Raw genomic sequence first — 22856 nt, forward strand, 5'->3', positions numbered from 1 at the left:
TAATATAATATAATATAATATAATATAATATAATATAATATAATTGAAATGTTTTTCTCAGTGAAAATCGCACATGAATCCCGGAACCTTTCATCGCTGATGAAGCGCGTCGGTCTCATTTTAAAGTTGCACAACATCACTACGGGACCGACACGTGAGTTTTTACGAATTTGTTACTGTATGATGAAAAGGTTATTATTAATTATTTTTTATGCAAATAAAGGACGTAATGATCCTTTATCAATATCGTGTATGTTTGATAAGTAGAGCCTTTCCAGTGTCAGTGATTTTGTAGTTTTTAATGAATGTTAATTTGTCAGCTGATCTCCAGCAGTGTAAACATCCAGCAGAACACGAGCAGTCATGATAAGATAATCTCTATATTTGACATTATATCACAGAACTTACTGGAATCAGCTCAAATGAGTGGTAAAATATGAGATTGTCAGCAGTAACTGGGCTGAAACTCACAAAAACATGTCCAGTCATATAATATATCGATGCCACATTTCGATTTCACCCCAAAATTAAAACACAAATAAAATGTTTACACGAATAAAATGAAGCCTGTTTATAGACCATTAACATTTTTGCACGGTGACTTTATTTTTTTATGACACTTGTAGAGTTTCTTGTGTTCTTGACAGATTCTGGACCTGTAGAGTTCTGTCATGGGCAGATTAAGAAAGAAACACAACTGGAAAGGCAGACAGCAGAGCACATCTGTGCAGACAGTTGCTGCAGACAGACGCACTGATGTGCAGGTGGAGATACAAGGTAAGATGCATGCTTGAGCACAAGCTCTGCAATACCTGTTATTATTAGGGATGCAAGAAGAAGCAGAAACCGTTCATTTAAATGGATAGTTCACCCGAAAATGAAAATTCTGTCATCTTTTACTCATCCTCAAGTTGTTCCAAGAAACTCATACAGGTTTGTAACAACATAAGGGTGAGTAAATGATGACAGAATTTTCGTCCAGTAAAAGGCATGGAAACATGAAAAAGCAGCATGCTTGCAAAATGAGCTTAAAAGGATAGTTCATCCAAAAATGAAAATAATCCCATGATTTACTCATTCTCAAGCAACCCTATGTGTATATGACTATCTTCTTTCAGACGAACACAATCAGAGTTATATTGTAAAATATCATGGCTCTTCCAAGCTTTATAATGGCAGTGAATGGCGCTTTTGATTTTGAAGTCCAAAAAAGGCGCATCCATCCATCATAAAAGTAATCCATATGAGTCTGGACGGTTAATAAAGGCTTTCTGAAGTGAAGCAATGAGTTTTTGTTAGAAAATTATCCATATTTATATCTTTATAAACTAAAATAACTATCTTCCGGCAGTCGTCAGTCTTCCTGGAGTCGTATGGATTACTTTTATGATGGATGGATGCACTTTCTTGGACTTCAAAATCAAGAGTGCCATTCACTGCCATTATAAAGCTTGGAAGAGCCAGAATATATTTAAATAAAACTCTGATTGTGTTCGTCTGAAAGAAGATAGTCATATACACCTAGGATGGCTTGAGGGTGAGTAAATCATGGGGTCGTTTTCATTTTTGGGTGTACTATCCCTTTAAATGCAACAAAAAAGGCTTACGGCAGTTTAAACAACCAAAATTTGTATTTACTGTAAATTAGCCTTACTGATTAAAATTAGGAAGAAAATGCTTTCTTTTGGGCTCGTCTTTTTGATCCACTGGTCACAATGAATTAAACAGTTTTGGTATATATTTACAGATGCATGTGTGTGTTTTTTTTTATTTAATTTTTTTTATTCATTTATAGATCAAATTCTTTTTATTGCTTCCAATGCATTAAAAATAATAAAAAAAATTGGTCACAAAACAAATCACAATTTTCCATTATTATTGTCATTATTATCATTTTTTATTATTAAGTTTTAGTGTTTCAAATACCATTTATTATATTATATTATATTAATTATAATAAAGGTTTTGAAATGTTTCTCTCACAGCAATCAGCATATGAATCTGCACATAAATGTAGATGATAATGATGAATAATATATTAACTGATATTTACATCAGAGATTTAAATTTTCAAAAATATTATAATATTGGTAACACTTTACAGTACGGTCTCATTTGTTAACATTAGTTAATTATTAACTAACATGAACTAACAATGAGCAGTACATTTGTTACAGTATTTATTAATCTTTGTTAATGTTAGTTAATAAAAATACAAACATTCACGTTAGTTCACAGTGCATTAACTAATGTTAACAAATACAACTTCTAATTTGTAATAATGTATTAGTAAATGTTGAAATCAACATGAACAAAGATTAATAAATGCTGTTAATTCTTAGTTCATGTTAACTAAAGTTAACGAATGAAACCTTATTGTAAAGTGTTACCATAATATTAATAGACTTTGTTTGTAATATACTACAATATGCTTTTTTGTTTCAATTTTTGGCCAAGTATGATGGTGTACGATGGTAAAGTACAGTAGAAGTATCACACAGCAGCCGTAGAGCTTGTTTTTGTGTATTTAGTGTGTCTGCTCTCTCTCACACATGTTGTTATTGTGTAATGTGATTCTGTGCAGATGGAGTCGTGCTTAAAGGAGTAGATGAATGTAATGCTCTTGTTCTTCCTGCCACCAAAACCAAGAAACAAAAAGTAGAACGTCCCGTGCCCAAGAAAAAAGTCCTGACAAAGAAACAGAGGAAGAACTTGGAGAAAGTTCTGGAGCTGAAAGAAAAGAAAGCCCATGTAAGGAGCGAGAGAGAGTCTGAGATTGATGTGTCTGCAGTCAGTGCAGTGCTTAATTAATGATATTTGTTATTTATAGGTGATTTTATGTTTCTCAATCTCCACAGAGAGCAGAGATATTATCTAAACTAGCTGAAGTTCAGCTGCCCGAGTCGGAGCTCAAACTGCTGTACACCACCTCTAAACTCGGCACTGGAGACAAACTCTACAAGACCAAAGAGTAAGAGATCAACCTATACGGGACTTCTGAGTTGTTAATATTGAAAATCTGTCATTTCGCTCATTTGTGTTTCCTGCGTGTGCTCGCAGATCTGTGAAGGAAGGTCAGGAAGGAGATTCATCTGCTGTCAAGATCAGCAGTTTGAGCGGAGCGAACAGAAAGAGAAGAAGACAGGTGGATGATGATGATGATGAGGAGGAGGAGGAGGAGGAGGAAAAGAAATGTGAGAAGTCAGAGTCATCTGAGGAGGATGATAGTGAGGGATCAGACTCATCTGAGGAAGACGAGGAAAAAGCCACAGAAGAGCAGCAAGTGCTGACAGAGGAGGCGAAACAGAAAGAGATGGGTGTTAAAGAAGAGAAGAAAGAAAAAGATGTTAAAGAGGAAGCGCCTAAGAAGGAAGACTGTAAACCTGCCGTGTTTATTCCTGTGGACCGACTTCCGGAGATTCAGGTACAGGAACCAGATTGTTTTAAAGTCGGCATGAAACGGAAGTTGCGATAGTCTTTTCTTCTCTTTTGTGACGTATATTAGAGTGAAACAGCTTCTCAAACAAGAGCAACTGACTTGATTTTTCCCAGGGGAAATTGATTGGATGGTTGTGGTTTGCTATTGGTGGATCTTATGTGAGTGACAGGTTGCCCCGCCCTCACGCCAGTAAACGCATCATCAGAGAAGAGAAGAGATGCTGCAAGAGGGAGGGGAAGTTATTTTTGAGATTCTGAGGGCACATGGATAAAAAAATGATAAACCGACTTTTGACTATCAGCATAAAGTCTGGTCCACATTACAGCTTATTCTGACCAAGAACTGCCCACTTAGACATGAAGTGACTACAAACTACAGTTTGCTTTTTATGTGACGTTTAGGGGCTAAATATTATTTATATATACTTTACTTGAAGCGTGTATATATAATGCATTATAAAAGTATTCTTAATGCATTCATTTTGGGTGTATTAATTCATTAATGCATTAAAGGGTTAGTTCACCCAAAAATGAAAATTAGCTCATGATTTACTCACCCTCAAGCCGTCCTAGGTGTATATGGCTATCTTCTTTCAGACGAACACAATCAGAGTTATATTATAAAAAATACTGGCTTAAGTTTTATAATGGTAGTGAATGAAGCTCCTGATTTTGAAGTACAAAAAAGCACATCCATCCATCATAAAAGTAATCCACACGGCTCCAGGGGGTTAATAAAGGCCTTCTGAAGTGAAGCAATGGGTTTTTGTAAGAAAAATGTCCATATTTAAAATGTTATAAACTAAAATAACTAGCTTCTGGCAGACGGTAATCAGGAGTGCAATTTACTACCATTATAAAGCTTTTAAGAGTCAAGCTATTTTTTAAATATATCTCTGATTGTGTTCGTCTGAGAGAAGATAGTCATATACAACTAGGATGGCTTGAGGGTGAGTAAATCATGGGATGATTTTCATTTTTGGGTGAACTAACCCTTTAATTATGCCTTAGGTACAATGTGCTTATTGTGTTCATGTTGTATTGCAAATCGCTTGTGCTGCTATTGAGGTGGGATATGGGTCAGGCACAGGTTTAGTGGTATAGGTTGGTTTAAAGTGTAATTAAAAAGGTATTTCTAAATGCAGTGTAAGTATAATGTAAACGTACACAGTAAGTGCAATTAATTTAAAGGTGCCCTAGAATCAAAAATTGAATTTACCTTGGCATAGTTGAATAACAAGAGTTCAGTACATGGAAATGACATACAGTGAGTCTCAAACTCCATTGTTTCCTCCTTCTTATATAAATCTCAACATGAATCTCATATAAATCTCATATGAATTCTTATATAAATCTCATATGAATCTCAACATAACACTGACTGTTACGTAACAGTTGGGATCATTAATATGTACGCTCCCAATATTTGCATATGCCAGCTCATGATCAAGGCATTACACAAGGGCAGCCTGTATTAACGTCTGGATCTGTGCACAGCTGAATCATCAGACTAGGTAAGCAAGCAAGAACAATAGCGAAAAATGGCAGATGGAGCAATAATAACCGACATGATTCATGATATTTTTAGTGATATTTGTGAATTGTCTTTCTAAATGTTTCGTTACCATGTTGCTAATGTACTGTTAAATGTGGTTAAAGTTACCATCGTTTATTACTGTATTCACGGAGATTTTTAAACACTTGCAGTCTGTATAATTCAAAAACACACCTTCATTCTTTATAAATCTCTCCAACAGTGTGTAATGTTAGCTTTAGCCACGGAGCACAGCCTCAAATTCATTCAGAATCAAATGTAAACATCCAAATAAATACTATACTCACATGATCCGACGCATACATGCAGCATGAATGACGAACATATTGTAAAGATCCATTTGAGGGTTATATTAGCTGTGTGAACTTTGTAAATGCACTGTATTATAGTCGAGAGCTCGGGGGGCAGGGAGCGGGAGATTTAAAGGGGCCGCGCGCTAAATCGGTGCATAGTTAATGATGCCCCAAAATAGGCAGTTAAAAAAATTAATTAAAAAAAATCTATAGGGTATTTTGAGCTGAAACTTCACAGACACATTCAGGGGACACCTTAGACTTATATTACATCTTGTAAAAACTGGTTCTAGGGCACCTTTAAATGTTAGTAAATGGTAGTCATTTACAATAAAGTGGCACCAAGTTTTTATCCAATTTTGTTTTATTTACCCGTCTGTTCCAGTTTTTACTTGATTTGGCTCTTGGTTTTGGATTGTGGGTGTAACTCTTCATGTGAATTGCAGGAAGCTCGTCTGAGGCTGCCGATCCTGGCGGAGGAGCAGGTGATCATGGAAGCGGTGAGGGAAAATGAGTGTGTGGTGTTGTGTGGAGAGACGGGCAGCGGGAAAACCACACAGGTGCCTCAGTTCCTGTATGAGGCGGGATACGCCAGGTAATATTGTAACCGGTGAGCCTCTGTCTGTGTATAATCTGTGTCGTCTGTGTCTCACTGTTTATTTCTCTGTTTCTCAGCTCTGGTGGCATCATTGGTGTGACAGAGCCCAGGAGAGTGGCGGCTGTCAGCATGTCTCACCGTGTCGCCACAGAGATGAATTTACCCAGCGGGTATGACATCTGTGCTGTAAAGAAATGAGCCACGAGAGGCCGTACAGCGATCTTATCATGGTTAAGAGGTGTTGGGCACAACATGACCTTAATCAAATTAAAATCTCTGTACCGGACAGCCTCGAGTGGCTTATTGCTTTTATAAAACTGTAACAACAGACTAAATAGGGCTGGGTATTGACACACATTTCATGATTCAGTTTCGATTCACAAGCTTGCGATTCAAATTCGGATTCAATTCGATATCAATTATTTTGGATATACAGTGCCAAGAAAAAGTATGTGAACTACTTGCAGAATCTGTAAAAATGTGAATAATTTTAATAAAATAAGAGGGATCATACAGAATGCATGTTATTTTTTGTTTAGTACTGTCCTGAGTAAGATATTTTACATAAAAGATGTTTACAAAACAAAACAATAGCTGAATTTATTAAAATAACCCCATTCATAAGTATGTGAACCATTGATTCTCAATACTGTGTGTGGTTACCTGATGATCCACGACTGTTTTTATGTTTTGTGATGGTTGTTCATGAGTCTCTTGTTTGTCCTGAGCAGTTAAACTGAGCTCTGTTCTTCAGAAAATTCCTCCAGGTCCTGCAGATTCATCAGTTTTCCAGCATTTTTGCATATTTGAACCCTTTCCAGCAGTGACTGTAGGATTTTGAGATCTGTGTTTTCATACTGAAGATGACTAAGGGACTCGAACACAACTATTAAAAAAGGTTCAAACATTCACTGATGCTCCAGAAGGAAACAGGATGCATTGAGAGAACGGGGGTGAAAACTTTTGAATTCAAAATGCTTGAAAACTAAAATTTCTGTAAGACCTGGAGGATTTTTCTGAAGAACAGAGCTCAGTTTAACTGCTCAGGACAAACAAGAGACTCATGAACAACCATCACAAAACATAAAAACAGTCGTGGATCATCAGGTAACCACACACAGTATTGAGAATCAATGGTTCACATACTTATGAATGGGGTTATTTTAATAAATTCAGCTATTGTTTTGTCTTGCGAACTAAACGTAAACATCTTTTATGTAAAATATCTTACTCAGGACAGTAGTAAACAAAAAATAACATGCATTCTGTATGATCCCTCTTATTTTATTAAAATAATTCACATTTTCACAGATTCTGCAAGTGGTTCACATACTTTTTCTTGCCACTGTATATCAGATACAGGTCAAAATTTCTCGAGGAAAAAAATCTATACATGGGAGTCAGTTACATTACTACTAGTAGTCATGTTACTACTAACATTACTATAACATTATTACAATTCTTCATTAACCTAAAGTTACGTTGTAAATATTTAGATTTGGCACATATATAATTCAACACATGGTTACAAGTGTATGTATATGCATATGCTCATCAAATCATATTGTAGAACCAAAACTATTAATTTTAGAATAGTCAATATAATAGACTTTTTATTCATTATGCACAATTCCTCAAAAATAATGGTGCATTTTATTATCTGTGCATAGCTGAATCAAACTTAATGTAAATTTAACTGAAATGTAGTTTATTTATTAAAGCTGAATTTTCAGCATCATTACTCCAGTCTTCAGTGTCACATGATCCTTCAGAAATCATTCTAATATGCTGATTTGCTGCTCAAGAAACATTTCTGATTATTGTCAATGTTTTTTTTCTTCAGGATTCTGAATGGATAGTTAAAAAAAAAAACAGCATTTATTTGAAGTAGAATCTTTTGTAGCATATTAAATGTCTTTTCATTTTTTGTTAAATAAAATAATTTTTTTTTTTTTTAAATGACTGACCTTAAACTTTTGAGCAATAGCATATTATGACAGCATTTTGCTATTTGCTTCCAAGTTGCTATGTAGCCATTTTTTAGGGTTTAAAGTAGATCTGATGTTGACTTTAACCTGCTCTGTTAAGCCTACCGTCCTGTTGCATTTATGCATAGTTATTTTAGACCTTTTACAAACATCCTGCATGAAGTCTGAGCAGCTTTAACGTCAAACTGAAGTAACTGAAATAAGTGTGTGTGTGTGTGTGTGTTCAGGGTGGTGTCTTATCAGATCAGGTATGAAGGGAATGTGACAGAAGACACAAAGATCAAGTTTATGACAGATGGTGTTCTGCTGAAAGAAATTCAGAAGGTAACACATATGGACAAACATGCACCTCACATATATCACATGATGCATACTATGTGTTGCTTTTATAGAAAGCTTAACCTGCCTGAGTGTAATATAGTGAAATTTACAGACTAGATTTTTTTGCATTTTTCAAATTAAAAAGGATGTCACTGGATGTTCTCCAAAGATTCTCCAAAGATGCTAATAATTACGATTATTCAGTATTTAGATTTCACCAGGGGTCAAAGGTCAAGTGCATGTGATCTTATGTGTGTATGTTTCAGCTAACCGCTATGTTTGTTTATCAAGTAATAAAGCAAAAACCTCCATATTAAATGTACTATAGAACTAAAAGTGCGCCTGTATTGCTGTTGTAACATGATGCATCTCCTTTCTCTTAATATCCATGTCATGATGTTTGATTTTGCAGGATTTCCTGCTGCAGAAGTACAGTGTGATCATCATAGATGAAGCTCACGAGCGCAGCGTGTACACAGATATCCTCATCGGCCTCCTGTCGCGTATCGTCCCCCTCCGCAACAAGGTAACATGTATGAACATGGGTGATGTCAGGTTTAAGCTGTGTGTTCGGCGTGTCTGTAATGCGATCTGTCATTCACAGAAAGGCTTACCCATGAAGCTGATCATCATGTCGGCGACGCTGCGTGTGGAGGACTTCACTGAGAACAAGAGGCTCTTCCGCTCCCCTCCACCGGTCATCAAGGTGTCCGATTCATGTTCTTATTTTTCTATAGTGCTCATGTCATTATCACATGTCAGATGAAGGCATGAAAATATGTCTCCGAACCATGAAAAAAAAGACATTTCTGTCATCATTTACTCACATTCATGTCGTTCCAGTCCTGCATTTCTTTCTTCTGCCGAACACAACATTTTGAAGAATGTTGATAACCAAACCGTTTCGGTTCCCATTGACTTCCATTGTATTTTTTTGTCCATACGGTCGAAGTCAATGAGAAACAAGATTGTTTAGTTACCAACATTCTTCAAAATATGTTCTTTTGAACGAAAGTCACACAGGTTTGGAACAACATGAAGGTAAGTAAATGATGACTGAATTTTCATTTTTGGGTGGACTGTCCCTTTAAGCGTTAGAAAACATTCTGTAGGTTGTCATGTTTGCAATGGTCTTAAAGGGTTAGTTCACCCAAAAATGAAAATGATGTCATTAATGACTCACCCTCATGTCGTTCCAAACCCGTAAGACCTCCGTTCATCTTCGGGACACAGTTTAAGATATTTTAGATTTAGTCCGAGAGCTTTCTGTCCCTCCATTAAAAAAATGTATGTACGGTAGACTGTCCATGTCCAGAAAGGTAATAAAAACATCATCAAAGTAGTCCATGTGACATCAGTGGGTTAGTTAGAAGTTTTTGAAGCATCGAAAATACATTTTGGTCCAAAAATAACAAAAACTACGACTTTATTCAGCATTGTATTCTCTTCCGGGTCTGTTGTCAATCCGGGTTCACGACTCTGCAGTGACGCTGCTGACGTGTTATCCGGTGCGCCCGAGCTTCGTTTACAGTCTGAGGGAGACGCACGCTGTATTCAAGCTATTCTACATTGTTTGTATTTTGGTATTGCTATATTTTTTTAAAATGGTGCGTAAGTGTGCATGTCACGGATGTCCTAATCGCCAAAAACAACCACGTAAAAGTGCATTACCAACGGCGACAGATGAAAGGATTCAATGGAATCAATTCAATGGAATCAATTCAATGGAAAGGATTCCGTAAGAGAAGACAATGCTGAATAAAGTCATAGTTTTTGTTATTTTTGGACCAAAATGTATTTTCAATGCTTCAAAAACTTCTAACTAACCCACTGATGTCACATGGACTACTTTGATGATGTTTTTATTACCTTTCTGGACATGGACAGTCTACCGTACAAACATTTTCAATGGAGGGACAGAAAGCTCTCAGACTAAATCTAAAATATCTTAAACTGTGTTCCGAAGATGAACGGAGGTCTTACGGGTGTGGAACGACATTTTCATTTTTGGGTGAACTAACCCTTTAATTGAAAGGTTAGTTTACAAATAAACCTGAAAATAACCAGCAGTAGTTTTCAACAATTTAAGTTTTGATGTCTATGATCAAAAAGCGGGGTGACAGTTAAGGGATTAAAAAAACATTCCTTGAATGTTATTATTTGATTCCCAACAAATGACCAAATACTAGTGGGAACCAAATACCGCCGTTAGGGGACCATTCTGTGTTTGCTTAAGGCTTCTTTGTATGATTAAGATATGATCAACATATGACTGTTTTAACTCTGTACGCGTCTATAGGTGGAGGCCCGTCAGTTTGCGGTCACGGTTCATTTTAATAAACGCACACCAATGGACAACTACACTGGAGAAGCTTTCCGTAAGATCTGCAAGATTCATCGTATGCTGCCGCCAGGTTGGTTAAACACACATTAGGTGCAAAACTAAAATCTAAACGACATGCACAGATAAATGAACATACAGCAGTGGACGATGAATGCAGTGTCTGAACACGTGTGTGTTGTTGTAGGTGGTATTCTGGTGTTTCTGACGGGTCAAGCAGAGGTCCATTCTGTGTGTCGCAGACTGAGGAAGGCCTTCCCTTACAGACCCAACCAAGAGCACACAGGTACACACACACAGCACTATTATGCTTGAAGTGTTTTTCTATTATGTTTTTTTTTTTTTTGGATATTACCTTTCATGCAGTGTGTAATATAGCTGTTTGTGAATGTAAAAGGTCTGCACAGTTTCCAGTTTCAAAGATCAAAGTGCATGAAAATAAAGTCATTGTCTCCTAAAAGAAGGAATCGATTCTGAACTGCCTGAAACAAGTCGTCGGCAATTCCAGTCTCACTTCCTGTTACATGTCTACGTAACAAATTTGCATAATGCCAGCCGGTGAACGACGTCTACTTTGCCCCGTCCTCAATCACTGTAGTTGTAGCTGAGACTGGAAGAGTTTGGTTCATGTTGTTGACATGACATGCCAAAGGCTCGAATTGAAATGGTAAAACTTGTTACTGTTAGTATCACTGTGTATCAAGTGCTGAGGAAGAGCTGAAATCCAGATATGGTAATGGCCGTTTGGTTTCTGAGATGCGCTTTAAGTAGTCGACTAATCACAACAGACTGGGCCATTTGACCAATCAGAGCAGAGCAGGCTCTCGGAAAGGAGGGGTTTAGAGAGACTGAATCCTTTATTGAATCGTTTCAGACACTGTGTGAAAAGAGCTAATGCTGCAATATATTATGAGAAAATTAAAGTGTTTTTTGTCCTTGGATGCATGTAAAACTATTGTAGGAGACTCCAAAACAAATTAGGAGCCTTTAAAATAACATAATGGGGGCACTTTAACTAAAATGAATTGGAGAGTAGCTAACCATAAGAAGCTATTGAAGACTAAAAACACTTTACATTCTTTTTTGCATCTTAAAGTTTAGAGAAAAATCCCCTAAGTAGATGAGGAGACTTCCCAACACTAGAAACTGAAGTGTGTGTTTTTTCAGATTCAATGGAAACAGAAGACCTGAAGAAGTCTAAAAGAGAAAAGAAAAAGAAGAATGTGGTATGACGACTATCATAAACTAACAATGAAACATACTTCTACAGCTAATATTAATTTCAACATTTACTAATACATTTTTGAAATTTCCGGAATCAGTGTTTGTTAATATTAGTTAATGCACTGTGAACTAGGGCTGCTCAATGATTAATCGCAATTAATCGTTTGCAAAATAAAAGTCTGTTTACGTAATAAATGTGTGTGTTCTGTGTATAATAATTATGTATATATAAATACACACACATACATGTATAAATTTAAGAAATATATGCATGTATAAATAATTATATATATTTAAATATATTTTATATTATATATAAATATAAATATTTTATATATAAATATACAATTTTTCTTAAATATACATATGTATGTGTGTGTATTTATATATACATAATTATTATACATAGAACACACATTTATTACGTAAACAGACTTTTATTTTGCAAATGATTAATTGCAATTAATCGTTGTGCAGCCCTACGGAACTAACATTAACAAACAATGAACAATTGTATTTAATTATGTAACATTTAACAAAGCTTAATAAATGCTGTAGAAAATTTTTTCCTTTTGATATAATAGCTGAACTCCACTTGAGAGAATGTGGTGTAGCACACTACTACTAGTTGAAACACTTATTGTCTCATACTGTTTCACATACTATTCAAGTAGTATGCAGTATACAGTATATTTTGTGCAATAAGAAGTGTGCTAGCGTTAGGCTATATTCTCAACACAGCCACGATCTCTCTCTCAGTCCCTCCCGAGGATTAATCTGGACAGTTACTCTGCTCTGCCTGTGGACGAGGGTGATGAGGATCGTCAGGCCGGCATTGATGAAGATGATGATGATGAAGGTTCAGACCTTGAGCTGGAGCTGGGTGATCATCCAGACAGCGATCACGGTGAGAGACTCTTACATATGCAGGTGTGTTTAATCTGTGTTTGACCGTATACGTGATTTATTGTGTGTGTGATTTCCTGTGGTCAGAAGAGAAGGCGGATCCGTCCATCCCGCTGTACGTGCTTCCTCTCTACTCTCTGTTGGCACCTGAGCAGCAGGCAAAGGTACTTGTCATATCTGTCTGTCCACTTACTTTAGTTTTCTTGAATAACACAATAATTGTACAAGCATTTCATTGAGGAAATGAAACATTCTAAAAAATCATCATAGAGATATACTGGATTTGCTTTACCAGTAAGCAGTAGACACTATATAATACTATAATATAAATTCATTTAATTTTCTTTAACTAAAAATGTAAATCATTTTTAATATTGAAAAGTTTTTAATGTCAGTGTATAATAAAAAATCTCAGTATCCGCAGTCACACTTTTAAATGTTAATGCATTTGGCTAAAATAACAAAATATATAATACACACACACACACACACACACACATATATATATATATATATATATATATGTATATATGTGTGTGTGTGTATTATATATATTATATATATATTATATATGTGTTTATATTGTGTATATATAACAAATTAATATTATTAACAATATATATAATAATAATAATATTAATAACATATATATATATATATATATATATATATATATATATATATATATATATATATGTGTGTGTGTGTGTGTGTGTGTGTGTGTGTGTGTGTGTGTTAATGAACTTAATTTGTTAATTCAGACCATTGCCACTGCTATATATACATATGTGTGTGTGTGTGTGTATTATATATATTATGTATGTGTTTATATTGTGTATATATATATATATAACAAATTAATATTATTAATTATATATATATATATATATATATATATATATATATATATATATATATATATATATATATAATCTTGATTTACTTGATGTTTTTTGATTTACATTAAGCAATAGAAACTATATAATACTATAATATAAATGTATATAATTTTCTTAAATAATGTAAATCATTTTTAATATTGGATTATAAAACCCTATGCTAAATTATTATAGTTTATTATAATTATTATATAATTTTAAATGCATGTAAATGTAATGAAATTTTTATTTGGCTAAAATAACAAAAAATCATCACATATAATAACAAAAATAAGAAATTAACTTAATTAATATTTACTTAATACTTAAATAACTTAATATTTAATTAATACATATTTAAAATATATCTATATATATAACAGTGGTAAAATTGTTTGAAGATATTTTTTACAATGATTACAGATTCTGAATGAATGGATGAATGATGGTAAAATGCTTCTGAATGTACAGTAGTAGCAGTAAATTGACTTCAATCCTTAGACATGTAAAAAAGTAATGAAAAGATTTTCTCAGTTTGTTACACTTATTGTAGAATCACCGTTTGTATCTGTGTGTGTTCAGGTTTTCCGTCCACCTCCCGCTGGAGCGCGTCTGTGCGTTGTCGCGACTAATGTGGCTGAGACGTCTCTGACGATCCCCGGGGTGAAGTATGTTGTGGACTGCGGTCGTGTGAAGAAGAGATTCTACGACAGAGTGACAGGTGTCTCCTCCTTTAAGGTCACCTGGATCTCACAGGCTTCAGCCAATCAGAGGGCAGGAAGGGCAGGCAGAACAGAGCCGGGCCACTGCTACAGGTCAGAATTTGACCATTGTTTTATTTTAGAGGAAACTGAATGGTTACGTGAGAGGAAGATCTGGACCGGTGTGATATTAATATTTGTGTATGTGTGCGTAGGCTCTACTCGTCTGCTGTGTTTGGAGATTTCAGTTTGTTTTCGGAGGCCGAAATCACACGGCGTCCTGTCGATGACCTCGTCATTCAGATGAAAGATCTCAACATTGAGAAGGTTTGCTTTCATCATGTGATAAAGATCACACATGAACTATTATATCCCAGCATGACAGGTTGTGGTTTAGTCTTGTTTATTTATTTCGTGTGTGTGTTTAGGTTGTGAACTTCCCGTTCCCCACTCCTCCCTCATCCGAGGCGCTGATCGCTGCCGAGCAGCTTCTGATCTCGCTGGGCGCGCTGGAGGAACCGCCTCGACGTGGGCGGTATGGCACGTTTCTCACTTTCTCTTTTTCAGTCATCTATTAGTCTTTCTTCTGAGTCTAACTGATACATTTGTAATGAAAGGAAATTTCAACAGGCATGTTTGCTTTTATTAAAATTATACATTGGTGTATGGAAATACCCAATAAATACATTTTTAATGTAATACATTTTTATATTTTAAAATATGCACACCTTTGCACATGATTGCAAAAGCTATATAAAATATTACTATATCACTCACTGTCATGTTTATTTATTTTAGATTTTAGAAAATATTTACATATTTGTTGTAAAGCCTTCATGGAACCAAATAGTTCATAAACACATGAAAATGAACTAAAAAATAATTTTCAAAAGCCCTCTGACAGTCAACTGTAATATCACTGTGAATCATATTTTCTCAGATAATGATATTACATTGACAGTTTAACCACTTATTTACAGTATTTACAGTTTGAATTACTATGGGATTAAGATTTGGGATCGGTAAGATTTTTTTAATGTTTCATGTTTTTTTAAGGATCATGTGACACTGAAGACTGGAGTAATGATGCTGAAAATTTTACAATATATAAACAGTTTTTTAAAATTGTAATAATAATTCACAAGATTACTGTTTATTTTTTATTTTTTGAACAGCAGTGTTTATAATACTGTAATATAAATTCATATAAGTTTTTGTAATTAATAATATGTGAAACGTGTTATGTATTGTCATTAATTATACACAATTACTATTTCTTATCACTAAAGATGACTAAATATTTCATAATTAATAAAATTAAATACTTATTTTAATGAGATTTATTATTTCACGCATGAACTATAGGTCCCATAAAATAATGACAAATAATATATCTGTAATATCATGCTATATAATTTAAGTAACCTATTATAAAATATTACATAACTGTATGAGCAAATGTCATTTGAACAAATTGGCTGTTGAAGGTGATCACATATAAATGTGCTGAAAAAATATAACTATAAAAAAATATAATTATAAAATGAATATTCTTTCTTTCCCTCTGTCTGTGTGTGTTTTTAGTTTGGGGGAGATGGAGAGGGCGCGTCTGTCGTGTCCCATAACTCCTCTGGGTCGTGCAATGGCTGCGTTTCCCGTGGCACCGCGTTACGCTAAGATGCTGGCGCTGGGCCGTCAGCAGGGCTGTATGCCGTATATCATCACGATAGTGGCCGCCATGACCGTCAGAGAGATCTTTGAGGATTATGACAGGTCATTCAGATAACACATGCTCATTTACTTCACTTTTCTTCATGTAGTTATAAAAAAAAAAAACATTAGGGAATGGTAGCGCTCACATCTCTCTTCCTGTCTTTCTCTGGGTTTGTCAGGCCTGCAGGCAGTGAGGAGGAGAGCACGAAGATGGCTGGGAAAAAAGCAAGATCTGTTCAGATGAGGAGGTTATGGGCAGGTCAAGGACAGTCACTCCAGCTGGGAGATCTGATGGTTCTGCTCGGTATGAGTTTGAGTTTACTAACTTTACTAACTTTGCTTTTGAAAAGTTTTTCCTTTGAGTTTTTCGCATACAGATGACAACATTGTCAAAATGATCCTCGTTCACACGGATCTGCAAAAACAACTAAAAAATGCTGTATTATTCATGCCAGGCCCGTAGGTGGCGATATTACTTTGTAAAGAAACACTACTTGCCCATAGACTCGACACGTAATACTCATGCGCATGACGTCACCTCTTGCACAAATTTGCATTTTTGTAGTTCACACAAAAATGATAACTGTATCATTTAAAGGTGCCCAAGAACGTTCTTTCACAAGATGTAATATAAGTCTAAGGTGTCCCCTGAATGTGTCTGTGAAGTTTCAGCTCAAAGTACCCCATAGATTTTTTTTTATTAATTTTTTCAACTGCCTATTTTAGGGCATCATTAACAATGCACTGATTTACACTCGGCGCCGCCCCCTTAAATCGCGTGCTCCCTGCCACATGAGCTGTCGACTATATTACAGTGCATTTACAAAGTTCACACAGCTAATATAACCCTCAAATGGATCTTTACAAGATGTTCGTCATGCATGCTGTATGCATGCTTCGAATTGTGTGAGTAAAGTATTTATTTGGATGTTAACGTTTTATTCTGAGTGAATTTGAGGCTGTGCTCCGTGGCTAACGGCTATTGCTACACTGTTGGAGAGATTTATAAAGAATGAAGTTGTGTTTATGAATTATACAGACTGCAAGTGTTTAAAAATGAAAATAGCGACGGCTCTCTTGTCTCCGTGAATACAGTAAGAAACGATGGTAACTTTAACCACATTTAACAGTACATTAGCAACATGCTAACGAAACTTTTAGAAAGACAATTTACAAATATCAGTAAAAATATCATGATATCATGGATCATGTCAGTTATTATTGCTCCATCTGCCATTGTTCTTGCTTACCTAGTCTGATGATTCGGCTGTGTGCAGCTCCAGACGTTAATACTGGCTGCCCTTGTCTAATGCCTTTTATAATGTTGGGAACATCATGGGCTGGCATTATGCAAATATTGGGGGCGTACACCCCGACTGTTACGTAACAGTCGGTGTTATGTTGAGATTCGCCTGTTCTTCGGAGGTCTTTTAAACAAATGAGATTTATATAAGGAGGAGGAAACAATGGAGTTTGAGACTCACTGTATGTCATTTCCATGTACTGAACTCTTGTTATTCAACTATGCCAAGATAAATTCAATTTTTGAATCAAGGGCACCTTTAAAAAAGCACTTTGAAACCCGTTTTCAAAAGTTTGCGTTTTCAGGCCCCCAAAACACTGTTGTCGTGTAAATGAATGGCCAAATCACATAAAAGTTTGTTTTTAGTTGAAAACAGTGTTGTATAAACACCCCCTTAGTTTAAGTTTTAATAATTTTATGTGCTTTTGTCATTTTTATTATTATTATTTATTATATTTATATTTAGCTTTATCTATTTATATTTCAGTTTTAGTAATTTTAGTACTTCAACTTAAACTTTTTTATTTCAGTTAGTTCATTTTTTTCCATCTAATATTTATATTTTATTTTAGCTTGATTTCAATCAACAACAAATGATTTTAATAGTTTGTTTTATTTTAATTAACAATAACAACACAGTCCTTTAGTGGTCAACTGACAGATTTTTTTTAACAAATATTCAATTAAATGTATTTTATTTTAGTTAGTATTTACTAAAATAATTATAAATAAATAATTTTAAAAAATGAATCCAATTTGGAAAAAAATTTAACTTCATAAAAAAATAAATCTGTAAAATAAACAGATGTATACCTTAGATATAGAGCTAATTCTGTAAATTATATTATAGTATTTTTCACAAATAAAACATTGCTAGAAAACATGACTAAAAATGAAGTAAACTAACCACCAGTATGCTAAGTATTCTAGTAAGTCTGTGCAAGCTGGGAATCATATTTTCTTAAATAAAGCCCAGGTAATAATCATTTTACAAACATTACACAGTTAATGTTACTTGTATTATAAATAAAACCTTACAATAAAAGTATCACAGTGTTTGCCTTTCTATTATTAGACCGAGCTGTTGAACAAAGACCATAAACTAATGATGAAGAATGGGAGTCAGCGCCGTCAAAATAAAAGTCCTGCTTTTACAGCCAAACAAAAAAATCTTTGATTTGATTTCGATGCAAACAATTTAAAAAAAATGCCAAATATTTATAATGCCACTGCCTTACTCTTCTATGCATGTTTCAGAGACTTTCTTTTTTCTTCTGCCATTGAATAGTCTGCTTTGTGTAAATGGCGTGATGTTGATTGTGTTTAGGGGCGGTCGGCGCTTGTGAATTTGCGGGCTGCACTCGTCAGTTCTGTGAGGAAAATGGGCTTCGGTTCAAAGCAATGCTGGAAATCCGAAGGCTACGAGGACAACTGACCAATGCAGGTACATGCAGAAAAATACACATGCGTTTAGTGATTTATTGAGCATCATTTAAGCATCTCTCTTGGACTCTCTCTCTCTCAGTGAATGCCGTGTGCTCTGACGCTGGCGTATACATGGATAATAAGATGGCTCCTCCGACAGAGTCTCAGGTGGTGTATTTACGGCAGATCGTATTGGCAGGTTTAGGAGATCACATCGCCAGACGAGTGCAGGCCGAGGAACTGCTCGACCCCAAATGGAGAAACGGCTACAAGGTTCCTCCCAAATCTGTTCTCTTCTGATTCTGCTTTTGATTTTACAGCTATACAAAGATTTATATGCGTATGTGTGTGTGTGTTCCAGACTCCTCTGTTGGATGATCCAGTGTTTATTCACCCATCATCTGCCCTTCATAAGTCACTTCCAGAGTTTGTTGTTTATCAGGAAGTCATGGAGACCACCAAGATGTACATGAGAGGTATGTGTTTATATGTTTCATCCTGCAGCTCATCTTTTTATGAGTGCATTTCTATACATTGTCCTTCAAATGGAAAGAAATTGGAAAATCTTATCGGGATTAGCATGTTGACATGAACTTTGAGCTTTTATATTTATTGTAACAATAATATGAATAATGTTAATAATTAGTTAATATTTATTAATAAATGATTTAGTTTATAGTTTTTTTTTAGTACTATAATATGATATTAATATAGTCTGGGTTTCAAAACCATGTGAATGGAAAGTGGACCAAGTTTGTAATATATATTAAATTGTAAATATTAAAATATGATTTAAATAATTTTTTTAGTGATTATTATTGTAGTATTTGTTTGCATTTTTTTTAAATCGTGCATTTTATTGAATTAAACCATGTTTGGTGTGAATAAATGGCTTGTTAAGGTGTCTTAAAACAATTAAATACAATTAAGACTTATTAAAATTAAATTAATAATTGCAATTATTTGTATGACGATAATTGACAGCTAAACTTTTAGAATTCTGATAACTCAGTCATATCTAAAGTGAAAATACTTTAGGTTTTTTGAGTCAGAAACCTGTCAGAAGCCCATATAGACAGATATCGAATTTATCCTGAAAAATAAATGTAACTGTTTCCAGAAAAATATGAAACAGCAGAACTGTTTTCAACATTGATATTCAAGAGAAATGTTATTTAAAATTGTAACAATATATTACTGTTTTTGCTGTATTTTTGATTAAATAATTGCAGACTTGGTGAGCAGAAGTTAATTTAATTTAATGTTAATTTAATGCATAACAATAGCTGCAATTATATTTATATTTATTTTACATAATATTTACTAAAATAATTAGAAATAAATGCTTTTGAAAATTAACCAATTTGAAGAAAAAAACTAACTTGGTTAAAAAATAAATCTGTAAAATAAACTTTCAGAATTGTCACCGCTCTATCTACATAATTCATAAATGATATATTTCAGAAGTGCAAGGAGAAATGTTTTGTTTCTTGCAGGCGTTTGTGCCGTTCAGGCGGAATGGATTCCGAAGCTCCTCCCACAGTACTGTCACTTCAGCGCTCCGGAGGAAAGCCCCGCCCCCTGGTACTGCCCACTGAGCGGCCGAGTGAAGTGTCGACAGCAGAGCACCTTCTGTAAGAGCAGATGTCTTTCCTCCTGTCCTCAGCCAGAGTTCAAAGTGAACGGCAGCATGGTCTTGTTTTTAATGCCGCAGTGTGTGTAAAATCAGTCACATGATGTGGGTGTGTCTGTCTCCGCAGTCAGAGTCAGTTGGAAACTTCCCGCCATTGAGATGGATTACCCAGAGGACCTTGAGCGTTACAAACTGTTTGCAAAGTTTTTCCTCGAGGGCCAGGTGACATTTGTGTGTGTGTGTGCGTGTGTGCGTGTGTAAATGTGGGTGTACAAACCAAAATTGGAAACCAAAATCATTACCTCTACAACACAGTACTGGTAAAGATGGTCATTATGAGAAAATAAACCCTAACACGGTGATCAAGACCATGACATCCATCAAACCAGTTTTGAATCACCCTGATTAAGTTTATTTTGTCATAATTATGACTGACTGTATATTTATCTTTACAAATATATACACTACCATTTAATAAGTCTCTTCTGCTCACCAAGGCTGCATTTATTTGATCGAAAAAACAGTAATATTGTGAAATATTACAATTTAAAATAACAGTTTTCTATTGTAATATTGTAAATTATAATTTATTCCTGTGATCATTACAGTATCATTACTCAGTCTTCAGTGTCACATAATCCTTCGGAAATCATTTGCTGCTCAAGAAACATTTCTGATTATTATAAGTGTTAAAAAAATGAATAGAAATGAAGTACAAAAGAATAGCATTTATCTGAAATAGATATCTTTTGCAACATTATAAATGTTTTTGATCAATTTAATGCATCCTTGATGAATAAAAGTATTAATTTCTTAAAAAAAAAACCTGGTGGTGTTACGTAGTGTTACATACATTGAAATTTAATTATGTGAGCAGAAAGAAAGTGTGGCGTGATATAAGAATACCATGGTGCTGGTGTAGCACGTGATGTGTGAACTTATTCCTGGATGAATTTCTGCAGGTTTGTCCAAAGATTCAGCAGTTCAGCAAGTGTTTACTGTCGTCACCCTCCACCATGTTGAAGTCGTGGGCCAAGTAAGACCTCACACACACACACACACACACATTGACTTTTGTATAGAGTTTAAAGGAGTGTTGTTGAATAATCTCCTGCTGTTGTGTCTCAGGCTGCAGCCGCGGACTGAAGTTCTTCTGACGGCGCTGGTTTCAGAAAAAGTGGACAACAAAACGTCTTTAGAAGCTGCATGGAGGAAAAATGAAAAATGTAAGTTGGTATGCCTATGAAAATGAACTCATTATCATTATTGTGTTCATTTTAGTGGAAAACCATGTGGGGAAAAAACAAACTTTGTTTTTAAACTAGATTTTTACTGTAATTTATGTTGCGTTTAGAATATTCTTGACAATAATAACGGGTTTAAAAAATAGTTGGAAAGAAGCTAACCAGTCATGATACACTACCATTCAACAGTTTGGGGTCAGTAAGATTTTTTTTAAAGGAAATGATGAATGCTTTTATTCATTAAGAATACATTAAATTGATCAAAAGTGACAGTAAAGACACTTATAATGTTACAAAAGATTTCTATTTCAAATAAATATCAAAATTCTTTTGAACTTTCTATTCATTGAATCCTGAAGAAAATGGATCAGTTTCCACAAAAATATGAAGCAGCACAACTGTTTTCAACACTGATAATAATCAGAAATATTTCATGAGCAGCAAATCCGCATATTAGAATGATTTCTGAAGGATCATGCGACACTGAAGACTGGAGTAATGATGCTGAAAATTCAGCTTTGCATCACAAATTACATTTTAAAATATATTCAAATAGAAAGCAGTTATTTAAATTGTAATACTATTTCACAATATTACTGTAGTTTTGATCAAATAATGCAGTCTTGATGAGCAGAAGAGACTCTTTCAAAAACATTATCTGACCCCAAACATTTGAACAGTAGCTGATAAATATCAATAGGCCTGCTCTAACGCAGACATGTTTTAATGGAAATCGCAGTTTGGAAAGAGACAAAAATGGCTATATCTTGTCCTTGTAGATCTGATGTCAGCGTATTGTCAGTGGATCCCAGAGTCTCTTCATGGAGAGGTCAGTAAAATCTGGCCACCGATCTGACACACGGACATACGGTGACCTCTGACCTGTCTGACCACATGCCAGACCAGCACAGCAGGACACACGTGCCATAAGACATTTTTAATGAACAAGATCTTCCTGCTTATGCCTCATTCTCTGACATCACACGGATGGATTACTCTGAAAGCCTGCGGACAGATAAAGAATTCCAGTGTAAAACAATGTTGGCATCTGAGTGGAAACTGGACTTTAGTAAACGTATCTTCACAGATCATAACACCAGAACAAATAAATTCCTTTTTTATGTCTCCACACTGTCTCTTCTTGTCTTTATCACACCACAGAATGTTTGCTAACAGCAGTGATGAAGAGTTGAAGGAGAACAGCTGCAGACTCTCTTAAGCACAGTCTATTTATTCAACAACGTTTCGGCTAGTAGACCTTGTCAGGGAATCATCCTCATACCTTGACAAAGGCT

The 22856-nt window shown here is 35.0% G+C and overlaps 1 protein-coding gene across 1 annotated transcript; it reads left to right on the plus strand.

Moving 5' to 3' along the window:
• The first annotated feature begins 85 nt into the window (after positions 1 to 85).
• dhx37 (DEAH (Asp-Glu-Ala-His) box polypeptide 37) lies at positions 86 to 22690 on the plus strand. Its single transcript, XM_048210064.1, has 28 exons — positions 86 to 154; positions 648 to 777; positions 2585 to 2751; positions 2859 to 2971; positions 3061 to 3424; positions 5733 to 5881; positions 5962 to 6054; positions 8100 to 8196; positions 8606 to 8719; positions 8798 to 8899; positions 10493 to 10607; positions 10722 to 10820; positions 11702 to 11760; positions 12518 to 12665; positions 12752 to 12828; positions 14125 to 14357; positions 14459 to 14570; positions 14672 to 14778; positions 15828 to 16016; positions 16136 to 16260; positions 18587 to 18703; positions 18785 to 18957; positions 19046 to 19160; positions 20181 to 20318; positions 20445 to 20539; positions 21280 to 21353; positions 21446 to 21543; positions 22341 to 22690. The coding sequence occupies exons 2-28, from the start codon at positions 672 to 674 to the stop codon at positions 22415 to 22417; spliced, it is 3456 nt and encodes a 1151-aa protein (XP_048066021.1). The 5' UTR covers positions 86 to 154; positions 648 to 671; the 3' UTR covers positions 22418 to 22690.
• The last annotated feature ends 166 nt before the right edge of the window (positions 22691 to 22856 follow it).

Source organism: Megalobrama amblycephala, linkage group LG12 (assembly GCF_018812025.1).
Source record: "Megalobrama amblycephala isolate DHTTF-2021 linkage group LG12, ASM1881202v1, whole genome shotgun sequence".
NCBI classification, from domain to species: domain Eukaryota; kingdom Metazoa; phylum Chordata; class Actinopteri; order Cypriniformes; family Xenocyprididae; genus Megalobrama; species Megalobrama amblycephala.

Coding starts and splice junctions, on each gene's coding strand:
- dhx37 (XM_048210064.1), top strand. CDS start 672: ATGGGCAGATTAAGAAAGAAACACAACTGGAAAGGCAGACAGCAGAGC. Junction 12,666..12,751: donor TCATCCAGACAGCGATCACG/GTGAGAGACTCT, acceptor TCCTGTGGTCAG/AAGAGAAGGCGGATCCGTCC. Junction 14,358..14,458: donor GAGCCGGGCCACTGCTACAG/GTCAGAATTTGA, acceptor ATGTGTGCGTAG/GCTCTACTCGTCTGCTGTGT.